The sequence below is a fragment of the Blennius ocellaris genome, assembly GCF_963422515.1.
Source record: "Blennius ocellaris genome assembly, chromosome: 18".
NCBI lineage: Eukaryota > Metazoa > Chordata > Actinopteri > Blenniiformes > Blenniidae > Blennius > Blennius ocellaris.
This window is the reverse complement of record NC_137667.1, coordinates 6,831,907-6,844,352: the sequence shown is the minus strand read 5'-3', so window position 1 is coordinate 6,844,352 and position 12,446 is coordinate 6,831,907. Positions and strand designations below refer to the sequence as shown.

Genomic DNA, 12,446 nt, shown 5'->3' with positions numbered 1-12,446 from the left:
AATGAATGATTTTCCTCATTTTAAACAAAAAAACATGCCCACTTCTAGCAATAATTAAACAAAAATCAAAAAATAACCACACCCAAATGAGTGTGAAGCTTCACATCTGAAGGCTTTTACCAGGTTATTGCCCTTGAACAATGTAAAACAAGATTAACATGTTGTAATTATTACTGTGGATTTTGGATTACTCATCCCCTGAACTGAATGCAGTACTCCATTTCACAACAACAGAGTAGAAAATAAAGTGTATATATTTTTTGTTGTCAGTATCGGTAAGGCACATCAAATTTCTTCATCTATTCTTGAATGTCAAAGCTTTTCTTCCAAGTAACTTGCTACATATCTGATTCATATCAAAACCAAAAAAATTGAAATGTAATACTGTAATAAACACAACTATAAAACACTCAAACTCACATTTTCTGATCTGCTTCTGGTTAGCCTACCCCTGTTATTAAGGTAAGGGCAGCGATTGACGACATCTCAATAGGTTAAAACAGTAGAACATCACAAAAAGCAGTCTATTTTTGAGAGACAGTACTTTCGGACTGGCTTTCAGACTATCCAGCTCAAGGAGTATCTTTTGAAATACTTCAAAAGTGTTTTTCAGTTCTTTTGGGTAGCTGAGGTTGAGAGCGTAGATTAGCCCCATTAGCATGGCACATGCTCTGGGTACGTCCAGGTCTTCAAGGACTGTTGTTCCCTCAAGCACAATCTTTGCATTGGCTGGATCAGATGTTGTGGCACCTCTGGTAACGACAATCTTCATCACTTCATCCGTTTCATCTCCTCCACCATCCTGGCATAAATAGGTAAGAAAAAAAAGTTAGTATTTATCCGCAATACAATTTAAAAATAGCAGTAAAACAAAGAATATACAATCAAATTAAGTTTTCAATTTACCTACCAACTGATCTTTAAAGAGATCTTCCTCCTTTTCTCTGAGATACACCACTAAGCCACGGATAGCCATCTCTCTCCTTCTTTCCACAGAATCATCCTGTGAATAAGAAAAATAAAAAAGTGTTTTATAATGTTTTTTAATTTAACCTCAATGAAGATGAGCTTTTTGTAATAACATCACTAGGAAAGAGAGTGAAGGATGATGTTTCCAATGCCTGGCCTATACCAATTACCGATCTCAATTGTGTATGTTAAATTTATCATTTTAAAGATTGCAATAATGAAACAACAGAAAAATCCTTTTACAATTAAGTTGTGCTCTGCTTAAGCATTTATAGTTATGTACAGAGTTCGAATTACGGGGGAGCTAAGGGGAGCTGGGCTCCCCTGAAAGGGACCTGAGCTCCCCTGAAAGCCTAATTTGAAAAATTTAGGGGGAGCTCTAAAAACATGCGGCATACCTATTCTACAAACTTGAGAGGTCTGATCGGAAAATAGGGCTCCCCCGAAAGCCACGTTGTAATTCGAACCCTGGTTATGTACTAACTGAAGATTTTTTCCATGTCCAATTGGGAGCAAATAACTAAGCCATAAAAAACACCTGATCTGATATTTGTCCTTGTAAGTATTTGGACTCAGAACAGTTGACTTTAACGCATAAAGGAGACAATCAGCAATGTAAGCAGTTATTTGAAATTCTATTTCTGACCACCTTTGCGGTGATACTGGAACCATTATAGCACCACGTATACTGTAAGACAAGGTTTATTCATACCTCAAGCAGCAGGTTCTTTATGCGCTGAATACTCATCTTTGCAGCTCCTCCTCTTGCTGACAGCAAGGACATTATCTTCGGGATGTACTGGTCCAGTTTTGCCATGAATGTTGTCTCCAGATTGAGAGTTGTGATTCTTCTGAACTCTTGGTTTATCTGTGAGTGTAAAGACAAACAACAGGGACAATTTTTTAAAATGCAGGAAATTTCCATCAACATAGTACATACTGCAAACCATTTAATGATCAAATATTTACCTGAGCTGCATCAAAAAGAGCAGGCCATCGGACTTTGAAGTCATTAACAACAACTAGCAGCCAACCTCTCAAACTTTATACAACGGGGCCTAAAAAAAACAACCCAAAAAGCCTTCTCATTAATGTTGTAACACACCAAAGGAAATAAAAATAGTGCACACTCAATGGCAATATTAGCAGGCCAATATTTTCATATGTTTAATGTTAAGTAAAGTGATAATAGACTTACTTTTTTAGGCCTCTTCCTCTCAGCAACGGTGTCGTATCAGCTCTCCAGCCTACGTTTTTACGTTGGTCTTGGACAAAAAACGATCAATAAACTGTGGTTAAAAACACTGAACAAAATAAAATTAACCTATGTACAAAGCTTAAACATTAACCCACATCATCCTTGTGTTTAAATTGGGAGAAAATGACACATATAATCTCTTAGCTGTGCAGGGAAATGTAATGTAAGACCTAATGTTAAGCAGCAGCAGCAGAAAGACTCAACTAAAGTGTATCACATTACATACAATAGCTTAATGAACAGTTAACTGAAAACCTGCTTTTAGGATTGTGTAAAAAAAAAACTATTCCTTGCACTATGTTAAAACACTCATTGAGTGTTGCAAATTAAAGAAAGCAAAAAGTACTACTCACCCAGTAACATTCAATTGGATTGAAAATATGCAATGTCCGTTCTTTTCCCTCCACTTTCTTGCAGGCGTGGCCTTTGGGTAAAACATGTGCGGGCAAGTCCAGTCTTACTCAGCTTTTGAAGGATGCTTAACAGAAATTCAAGTTGCACCAACTAAATATTGTCTCTTGCTGAGTGGAAGCAGAAATGTCCATTCAAAATCATTAAATTATGGAGTCAAGACAGATTTCTATATTCTCAGTTTGACAAACTTATAACAGGAAGTTATTAACTGATTAAAACATGTGTATGTAACAAACTTAAAATTTTTCTGTAAAAAAGGCTCTTGATTTCAAGCTTTACAAACTAACCCCATGAATCATTTTTCTCAGTGTGGGGAGAATGCCTTCTAAATGATTGAAGTTATTTTAATTAATTGCAAATTGATCAATAAAAGTGAGAATAAGGAGGAGGCAAAAGTAAGAAAAGAAAATTAATAGGACAAGAAACTGTAAAATGAAATCATCCATTTACAACATTAAATTAATAAAATTGGTTTTACAGCATGTGGTTTCATTTCCAGGCCAAACACTAATCTGTACTGCATTTGTCTTCCTCAACCATTAAGTGTTCTGGGTTATGTGCATTTGTGGACATCAATACTACTGTTTGTTGGCCTTTATCCCTTTGGGGATCTACTCAGACTTCTTAGGAGTAATCCCATTTGTTCTAATCCAGCCCTCCAAGCCTCCCTGCAACATGCTCTCAACACATTCAGATGTACACATGTAGCCTGCATTCTCTCATCGAGACCAGCAGTCATTCATGTTGTTGGACTATTGCTGTCGCTGCTGTGGATTCACACTCATAAAACGCCATGGACCCATCACCCTCAAGGGCACACCCAGCGATACCTGGGTAAGCATGTAGGAATCGTAGGATAGAGCTTGAGCTGACTGTAAAAGTTTGTGTACAAGTAGTGAATAGAATAGATTGGTACTCATAGTCAAGTGCATTATGGGTCTTCATTAAGCAAGATTTATTGTGTTGTTCATGCAGTAAGTGGAAGAAAATCAAAGATCTCTTAAGCACGAGTACTATTAACAACATAGTCCCTTAAATTGGCTTTGTATTGTACTGTGTGAAAAGAACAACAATCGTGGTTGACTATTACGCAGTTGGGTGGTTTAGCTTGTCTGAAGACAACATCAACATTGAGGGTGGAGTGCAGCGTGTCGAAACAGGTTTCTAGGGCAGGATTTTAAGTCCATGTAGCCTGAAGATGACAAACAAACCGCACAGTGAGCCAAGGTATTAGCATGAGCTCAACTTCCTCTGCTGCCTCCCTTCACACCTGCATGCTTAAAGCTGTACGGATTGGAAAAAAGAAAAAAAAAAAGGTTCCACGTGGTCTCCATAAACTTAATTGCGGATCAAGTTCATGGGCCACGTTTCAAAGCCCAAATTGGAGCAAGCCTTTAACTTCAAATAATTTCACCTGCTGTTGTTTTATTTTCTTATCACATTCAGACATTTCATGCTCGTCTGCACACTGACCCCATTCATGTGCATTTATAGAAACTTGCACAGGACTTCGACTGTAAAATGTTTGTCTGCTACTATACTGAAACCATTTGTTATTTAAAGATATTTTACGCACAAACAGTCCCAAAGCACTTCACAAATTAATGGATTCCTACACAGTGGTGTGGATTTTAGCTCACTTGTCTCATTACAAGAACATCCCAGGTTCAAGTTCAGACTTCAGGGGGCTTTTCTTTGCAGAGTTTGCAGAGTATCCTTGCTTGTGGGGGATTTTTTGGGGGGAATCTGGTTTTCTCATACCGTCCCCAGCAAATTGACGATAGAAAATAATTAGCTGCAACCTGAACCTGAAAAGTGACTATATCCCGCTAACCAGGATGTAGTGAAAGTTCACTCGGTTCTCCGTTGACTTTTTGCTGCAGGAGAAGCACAGGTGTAACTAATCAGATAACAGTGACCCTGTTTGGGGAAGGTGTGGCCTGTAAGCCAGGGGCCATCCCGGGTGAGCGTGCAGCGGCAAAGCTCCCACACACCCGACTGGACTGGAGCCCATTATCAGTGTAATTAGAGGCTCTTGTTTAACAAACTGAAATGTCAGCCGCAAGAAAAGGTCTCCTATCTCTCCTCCGGGGTGTCACATAGCTTATTTCCTGCAAAGGCTGCAGTCACTCGTCTATGAAAGGAGGCTTTAGCCGGCGGGTTCTGACTGTCTGCTGTCAGGAGGGTTTGTTTTCTGGGTCACGCCGCAGAAAATGAAGGAGAGACGTGTTTGCACTGGCCTGGGATGAGCAAAACACATCCCATAATGCCCTCTTTTCCAGTAAATATTTCTAAATAAATATCCTCTGATTAAAAATGCTGCTATACTTGTTATGGCTCAGTGGATTTTCGCTGTTCTGTTGTCTCGGTTATCACCTTATTTGAAGCAAAAGGTCAATGGTTGATGGATCAGACAGCCGAGAGTTGAGGATTTCATTCAGTTATTGAAAAATCACCCTCATATATGTCACAATCATTTGTGTTTTAGCTCCTGGATTGGGAATAGTTTTAGCTTTAGTGGACAGGAAACTCAAAGATATAATGAAGTTTTCATCCCCTCGCCACAGGATATCCTTTCTTTCTCTGCTCATCAAACTGTATAGTTATTTTACTGTCAATCCTTTCCACTTGTATAATTTGCATTTATTTATGTTTATCTTGTTTTGTTTTGTTCTCTATTTATTTTGTATGTGTACATAAACTTTCTCTATATTTTATTATCCATTGTCAGTGTGGAAAAATATCAGGAGTGTTGTTTTCTCATCCTCATCTCGGTTCTCGCCTCAGGTTGTTCTGCAGAACCTGCTGATGTGCACGCTGTGCTTCTACTCTCTCTACTACATTGTAGTCAGTGTATGCATTGGACTGCTCAGGTATACACAGGCAAACACACACTAATGACACCTGCTGGGCATCAAATCTGCAGTGTTTATTGTTTGTGGACACTGCATATTTCTTTTTTTCTTTTTTTCTTGTGTCTTCAGGGTTCACGAGATCAACAGCTTGTTGGCTCCGTTCGACTACACGACACAACCATCATGGCACAACCCCAAGTATCTGGGTGAGTGTAATATAATCAAGAATAAGCAGACAAAAAAAAGAAAAGAAAAGAAAAGTGATTCAGAAGCATGTGGATCTACGGTCTCTCATTAATTTTGTAAAATCTGCAATCACTTCAGAAATGTTTTACTTAAACTATAAACTGCATTTAATGTTCAGAAAACTAAAAGACCTTTACTCAACCAGTAATAACAGATATACCGTACTACATAACAAGAATAGTATATATATCCATAAAACAGAGGGGTCAATATGCAACAGTGTTATTTTCATTTGTACCAAAGGCTTTTTTTTACTTTTCATAAGTGTATTGGACAGGGATGGGCCTTTACTTCATCTACTTTATATTGTCAATAAAAGTCCTTTCATAGGTATTATCTTTACTTTTTCACAGTTCTTTACTTGTTTTATCCGAAATGTATATTGTTGGTAGGATACATTTTTTTTAATAACATGTGTATTTTATTCTTGCAATTATAAGGGCACTGAGATAAGAAAAAGCGGTGTGGAAACATTTTGCAGCCAGATAAATGCTGTTCTCTTAACAATTATGCAAAAAAGTGGCTCAAAACTAATAAAAGATAATACAAATTAAAAATAAAATAAATAAATAAACAAATAAATTAGTTAAGAAAGTGGATTATATCAAAGACTTTCCTATACATAGAGAGCTCACTTAATGAATATTGTTTGAATGAAAACATATTAATTACTATGTCTTTTTTGATATTGTGTGACCCAGATATTTTCTTTACATGGTTTCTTTAAGTGTGTAGATAGTATAACTTCAATGGTGCAGCTCTTTTTAGTAAAAAAAAAAAAAAAAAAAAAATCAGTGTATCTGTATCGGTAAAATATGTTTTATTTGCAGGAAGAAAATGAACATAAATGCACATTTTTAGCACATATGTAATTCAGTTCCTGCATTTGTACTTGGGTAAAAGAAAGTAAATATTTTGGAAACACTGAAAAAAGGATTTCTTAGAATATGACACATCTGCACATAAACAGAATTAAAGAGACCTCAGAGTCAATATCCAGTATTTGATGACAGTTTGATAAAGATACAAGGATCTGGCAACTTTTAACTGTTGGTTTTTTGTTTTATTTCTTCCACCTTCCAGTTGGAGTGATATCCACCGAGGTGACCTATGTTTTAGGAGGACTCGTGTTCGCCTGGATTGTGGAGGAGTGGGTTTGGGACTACGCCATAACTGTCACACTGCTGCACGTCGCCATGACGGTGGCAGGTAAACAAACACACACGCACATGCAAGTCGATGAGAGTGGAACAATTGATAGGATTGGAGACCTGCTTATGTAACTGGATACCGTGGCTGCAGCAATGTGATGTATGAAGAAGTGCTCATGCATTGATATTTTCTGTGTTCATCATGAAACTGTGATGTACTTTAGTGTGAATTGGTTTGAGGGACAGTAAAAAAAAAAGTGCTGTGCACATTTTGAACAGAGTCTGTTGGTGTATTTTTGCAGTGATGTCAGATTTCCCCTCAGGAGAACACTGGTGGATAGCTCTAGGTAAGAGTCGTACTTTTTTTTCTTTCTTTCTTTCTTTCTTCTGCATGTCTGCATTGCTTTTCTGACCATAAACACACAAAATAATATGTTCTCCTACATGTCTTTTTCTCAATCAAGATATCACTTCTTTCCCTGGTCGACTTATACCTGAGCGACTGTAAGCCTTGAAGTCTCCTTTTGATTGTCTCAATGATTAAATCTGTCTTTCTCTGCAGGTTCAGGCCTGGTGATGATGATATTTGGAGGACAGCTCTTGGCATACAAACTCTTCAGGAGCAACTTTGTCTATCCTGCTGAACTGCAGAACTTCTAATGAAAATTAGTAAAGCTGTTAACTGGCTTACTGGTTAATCTTATATCCGATAAATGCCAGTAAGTAGGTTAGCATTTAAACAACTAAACAACTAAAGCAGCTCTATATTTTTCTATACTTCAACACGTGGACACACTGTATTTCAAATGAATTCATTCTCTAGATTTCACTTTGTACAAATTACCGAATTTCAGTTTTTTTTTACATAATCTGTACAGTTTAAATATTCTTTTGTATTGTTTCTTTACGCACATCACACTGTAAACTGATGCAGATTGAGTAGAAAAGGAATGTTCCAGCAATTTACTGACTGATATTTCTTCTGTCTGCTGAGTATTAAAACACGTTGGATGATATTTGTGTAGGGCAGTTTTTAAGTTAGAAATACCACAAAAGATGTAAAGTTTATGTACACACAACAAACTAGATTTCTTTTTTTTGTTGGTCATGTATTTCATTCAAACTCTATTAGAAACTTGAAGTAAATGTCAAATGTGCAATGATGAAAGTGTTGTCTGTGTATGCATTTATCCATTCTTATAATTAATTCTAGTGTGTTGATTATGTCTAAGTTGGGATGTTTAGACACTCTATCTGTAGCCAGAGCAGCAAGAAACAGAAGAATATTTTCTATATTTTATTCCTAGGGGTCCTATCAATTCAACTTTGCTACAGTACATCCATCCATTTTCTATTCTGCATTATACCTGCAGTCAGCAGCTCAATATATGTGAACAAACATTACCAGGTAGTGTGATTAACATTCACACCTTCTGAAAATACACATTAATATCAGCTGTATGTCAGCAGATCTGGGTTTTACACTGTAAATACTATTTCTTGGACACTTCTTAAGTTAACTTTTATGTGTGTGTTTTGCTCCTGTCCGTTTTCCACTGTTTTTTTTTCTTGTTTAGAGAATAAAATACAATAAAACCCAGATCTGCTCTCCATCCTGAAAGTTGAACCTGGCCTGGAGCTTTTCAGCGAAATTTCTCCTTTTGATTGGTAAGCATTCGACCATTGTTGATGCTGTAAAAATTGTTAACATACTGCATCAACAATAATGTGACATCTGGACAGAAGCAATACTACTACAAATAACATCTGCATGGTTTTATGGAAGAGACATTCGGGATGTTTTTCATGATTAACCCCAGGAATCTGAATCAGAAAGCAGGATTATGGGTTAATATTGGACGCGCACTTTAATTGGTGGACGGTCATTATAATGACCACGTGACTGAACAAGCCTGCAGGAACTTTTACAGTGAGTCTATCGTCGTTCTCTCCTCGCTGCAAAATACAACTGGAAACAACGGGTTTTTTTTAAATCTCAGTCACCCGTCCAGCAGCGTTTATCCTCCAGTTGCAGCAGGATGAAGCCGGGAAACGGCATTGCGTCGAATATTCTGGACATAATAAAGGCCGAGGTTGCAGGAACTCAGGTGAGTCCACGTGTTCAAGGCTGAGAAGATCACGTACGTGCATCTGCCATCAGAGTGGGGGGAAAAAATGCAGGACCTTGTGAACAGATGGTTTGTTCAGTGATCAGGAAAACGTGGTGCAAGTTGCACGCGCTCTTAATTCCTCGTTTTCTCGTCAGTTCCATACTGGCAGTGAAAAAGATGAAAACCTTTAAAAGTGCATTTGCAGTTCCATGGTTCTACAGCGCTGACATCATTCATGTTCATTCACATATTAATTTAGTGAAGAATGCCATTTAAGGAGTCAGATGATAAAACATTTATTTTAAGTGATTGTTTCAGCAAGACACCAAAAAAACCCTTATGATGCCGAATTTGAGAAAACTGCAAAATAAATAAAAATGATCAACTTCCAGGATGATGGCTTCTAACGAGAGGTTTTTATCTTAAGTGTTTCTTATAAGAACATAAATATGTGACCTTTCCAGATATAAGTATCAGTGTTAATCCCATTTGTTTTACGAATTTATCTTTCAAATATTAAATCTATGTGACAAATTGTCATCAACATATGCACTGCTATTCACAAGAAGTTTAGGATAGTTCGCTGGGGGGATAAACCTAAAATGCTCTATAAAACTTTTAACACACATGTCCAACTGTTCAATGTGTAAGTGCTTTTTGCACAACTTGTACTTCTCTAACAAGACGCTTTTGCAGAGGCCTTTTGACCGGCTTCGCCAGGGGATGCATGACATCTTTGGAGATGGCGGGATCCTGAAGGAGGTGGTCCGCCCTGGAGAGGGTCCACCTGTGCCCCGAAATGCTTCACTAATAAGTATCAAAAAGTTTAAATATTGCCCCGAAATCTTAACTCTCATAATGTATTCTGCTCAATTTCTGCCCCTTTGTTTTCTCCCACAGTGCATTATTCTGGTTATCTGGAATATTGCAACCAACCCTTTGAAACCACCAAGAACTTTAAACACCCTCCGATGATGAAGTTGGGCAGAGGTACAGTAGGAACTTCTCTGTTCAGGTTGAGCTGTGACTTCCCTTCCCTCTGTGACTTAAGGCACATTCTTGTACTGATTATGCACACAGAAGTGAGTCTGGCTGGGATGGAGCTGGGTGTGTTGACCATGCAGAAAGGGGAGTTCTCCCGTTTCCTCCTCCAGCCCGAGTACGCGTACGGAGCCATCGGCTGTCCTCCCATGATTCCTGCTTCTGCCGTTGTTCTCTTCGAAATCCACATCCTCGACTACTTTGACTCTGGACAAGTTGATGACTTTAATGCAATGTCTCCAGTAGGTTTTCCTGCAGGTTTTCTATTGCTGTCACAGCCTGAGAGCGAAACTTGTTGAAACAGCAGTCAGCCATACCATTATGACCAGTCTATACATTTAAATATTGTTGCCTTGCGTATATAGACACCCTTCTTTACAGATTCTCCTGATAAAGACATTATCAGTATTATCCATATTAAGTTAAAAACAAAAAATAAAGTTAGAGCTGACTGTCTAATTAACCATGATTTACATTTGAGGTCAACAGTTTTATCCCCCCCCTATGAAATTTAACATTTATTTCAAATAATTCCCAAGTTCAGATCAGTGATTATTATTTTTTCTTTGTTGCTTTGCACGGAGAAACAAAATTATTTAACAAAAACTACCAGACATAGGCACGGATCCCAGGGTGCTTTTAAAATGTATTATCGTTAAACAAGGAAATCCTGCGTGAAATCAGATGTCCATAAGCAATTAATTGCAATTGCTCATTGCACGGTCAAAAATAGACTTCATCAGTTTGTATTGGGAGGTACATTTGGATATTGATTTTCGATTTTTTTTTGCATGTGCATGATGATTAAACAAACAAACAAAAAAAAAATAATTCTTCCAAATTAATTTTCTTCAGTGGTACTAATACTCTTCTGTATGTATTAAGGTAAGTCAAAAGTTGCCTTTTTCAGCATGTTCCTGTCTTGTTGGTTCCCAACCGTATCACTTTGCCCTCAGGTGGAGCAGAACGGCGTTCCTCTGGCCACATTTCTTGAGGTCACTGGCACTTTGCGCAGTATTGGCAATCGTTGCTTCGCCAAGAGCCGATATGACAACGCCAAAGGCCACTATAAACAGGTACAAGTTGGAGCATGTTAAAAACACGCTACATCTTTTTTTTATTACAGTTAACGCACACCGATGATGAATTCTGTCTTTTGTCAACAGGCACTGGCCCTGCTGGGAAACCGGGAAACCCAGGATGATGCGGAGAAGGAGAGGATCACGGCGGCTTTGCTTGTGGTCTACCTGAACCTTTCCCTCACCGAGCTCCGTCTGGATAGTCCGCACAAAGCCCTGAAATACTCCAACAAAGCCTTGGAGATAGACGCAGCCAACACAAAGGCTCTCTATCGCTGCGGACAGGTCAGGCGAGGCTTTTGTATTTTTTTTCTTCACACCCGATGGATGAAAATCCTTGCGGTGTCTGAAAGCACATGAGAGTAAATCTTTTGCTTGGAAGCGATTTAAAAGCAAGGATTTGGTGAAAAAGAAATGTGCACGGTTAATCAGCTACGTGTTGTGCCATCTCTCTCTCTCAGGCTTACATGGAGCTGGGGGAGTACGAGAGCGCTCAGAGCTGGCTCATCGCTGCTCAAGCAAAGAAACCGTTTGACAGAGACATCAACAACCTCCTGAAAAAAGTGGCGATGTAAGATGTTTTCATGAGTTCAGAAGAGGGCAAAAACATGGTCGAGTTTCCTTTTTTTTATTGTGTCTGCTGTAGCTGCTGGGAATCCAAATCTCTAGAAGCCGTCTGCTCAAATACAAGAGCAGCGTTTTTTTGTATTTACAAGCGGGCGCGAAAAACGTAATTCCAAAGTAAAGGCTTTTCAAAGACATTCTTTTTTTACCATCTTAATGTTTTAGGTGCTACAAAGACGGCTTGGACAAAGAGAAGGACATGTGCCTGAAGATGTTCAAACACCTGTAGAGTCCTGCCATCATTCAGTGATCGAGACAAAATGGTAAGAAATATATCCCGAATGTGTCTTAATAGCTACTCGCATCTCTTTCTGCTCAGGGAATCTGGAACACAATGAAAAAGTATTCTACATAAAACATGATGCTTATATTTTCATGTGGATGCACATTTAATTGTTGGAAACTTATGATTTTAATCACCATTGTCAGTCAAAACATGCATAGAAACAAAATAGTAAAACTTTTTTTTGTCATCCTGAGCAGAAATGGGTATACTTCATGTTCATCCTCAGTTTGCCCACTACAAAGAATTAATTTCCTACTGTTGTTGTGAAGAGAAACCCTCAGTGTCACTTTTGTAGTCGACTAATGTGTATATGTTGCAGGTTTCAAGGTGCAGCCCCGTATCTTTATTTCCTATTTCTTATGTTGGATTAAGATGTTATTTTCTTTCAAACTGTTTCAAAGGCATTCGTTTG

At 38.2% G+C, this 12,446-nt stretch overlaps 2 protein-coding genes and 1 long non-coding RNA gene across 3 annotated transcripts; 2 read left to right on the top strand and 1 right to left on the bottom strand.

The window, feature by feature from the left end:
- Nucleotides 1-1,700: 1,700 nt before the first annotated feature.
- LOC308143552 lies at nucleotides 1,701-2,289 on the bottom strand. The gene is made up of 3 exons (XR_013937026.1): nucleotides 2,168-2,289; nucleotides 1,939-2,027; nucleotides 1,701-1,837 (listed from the first exon to the last, which is right to left on the bottom strand). It is a non-coding gene; the product is annotated as an uncharacterized lncRNA (long non-coding RNA).
- Nucleotides 2,290-3,335: 1,046 nt separating this feature from the next.
- On the top strand, nucleotides 3,336-7,553 carry tmem244 (transmembrane protein 244; the record flags this gene model as incomplete). Its single annotated transcript, XM_080513684.1, is given in 7 exon segments — nucleotides 3,336-3,344; nucleotides 3,350-3,475; nucleotides 5,429-5,514; nucleotides 5,626-5,702; nucleotides 6,826-6,951; nucleotides 7,196-7,240; nucleotides 7,456-7,553. Coding segments are annotated over 7 exon segments (567 nt in total).
- A 1,379-nt stretch (nucleotides 7,554-8,932) lies between these two features.
- Nucleotides 8,933-11,977, top strand: fkbp6 (FKBP prolyl isomerase 6; the record flags this gene model as incomplete). Its single annotated transcript, XM_080514001.1, has 8 exons — nucleotides 8,933-9,001; nucleotides 9,689-9,818; nucleotides 9,905-9,994; nucleotides 10,085-10,287; nucleotides 11,002-11,121; nucleotides 11,212-11,409; nucleotides 11,586-11,695; nucleotides 11,914-11,977. The coding sequence occupies 8 exons, from the start codon at nucleotides 8,933-8,935 to the stop codon at nucleotides 11,975-11,977; spliced, it is 984 nt and encodes a 327-aa protein (XP_080370127.1).
- Between the last annotated feature and the right edge of the window lie 469 nt (nucleotides 11,978-12,446).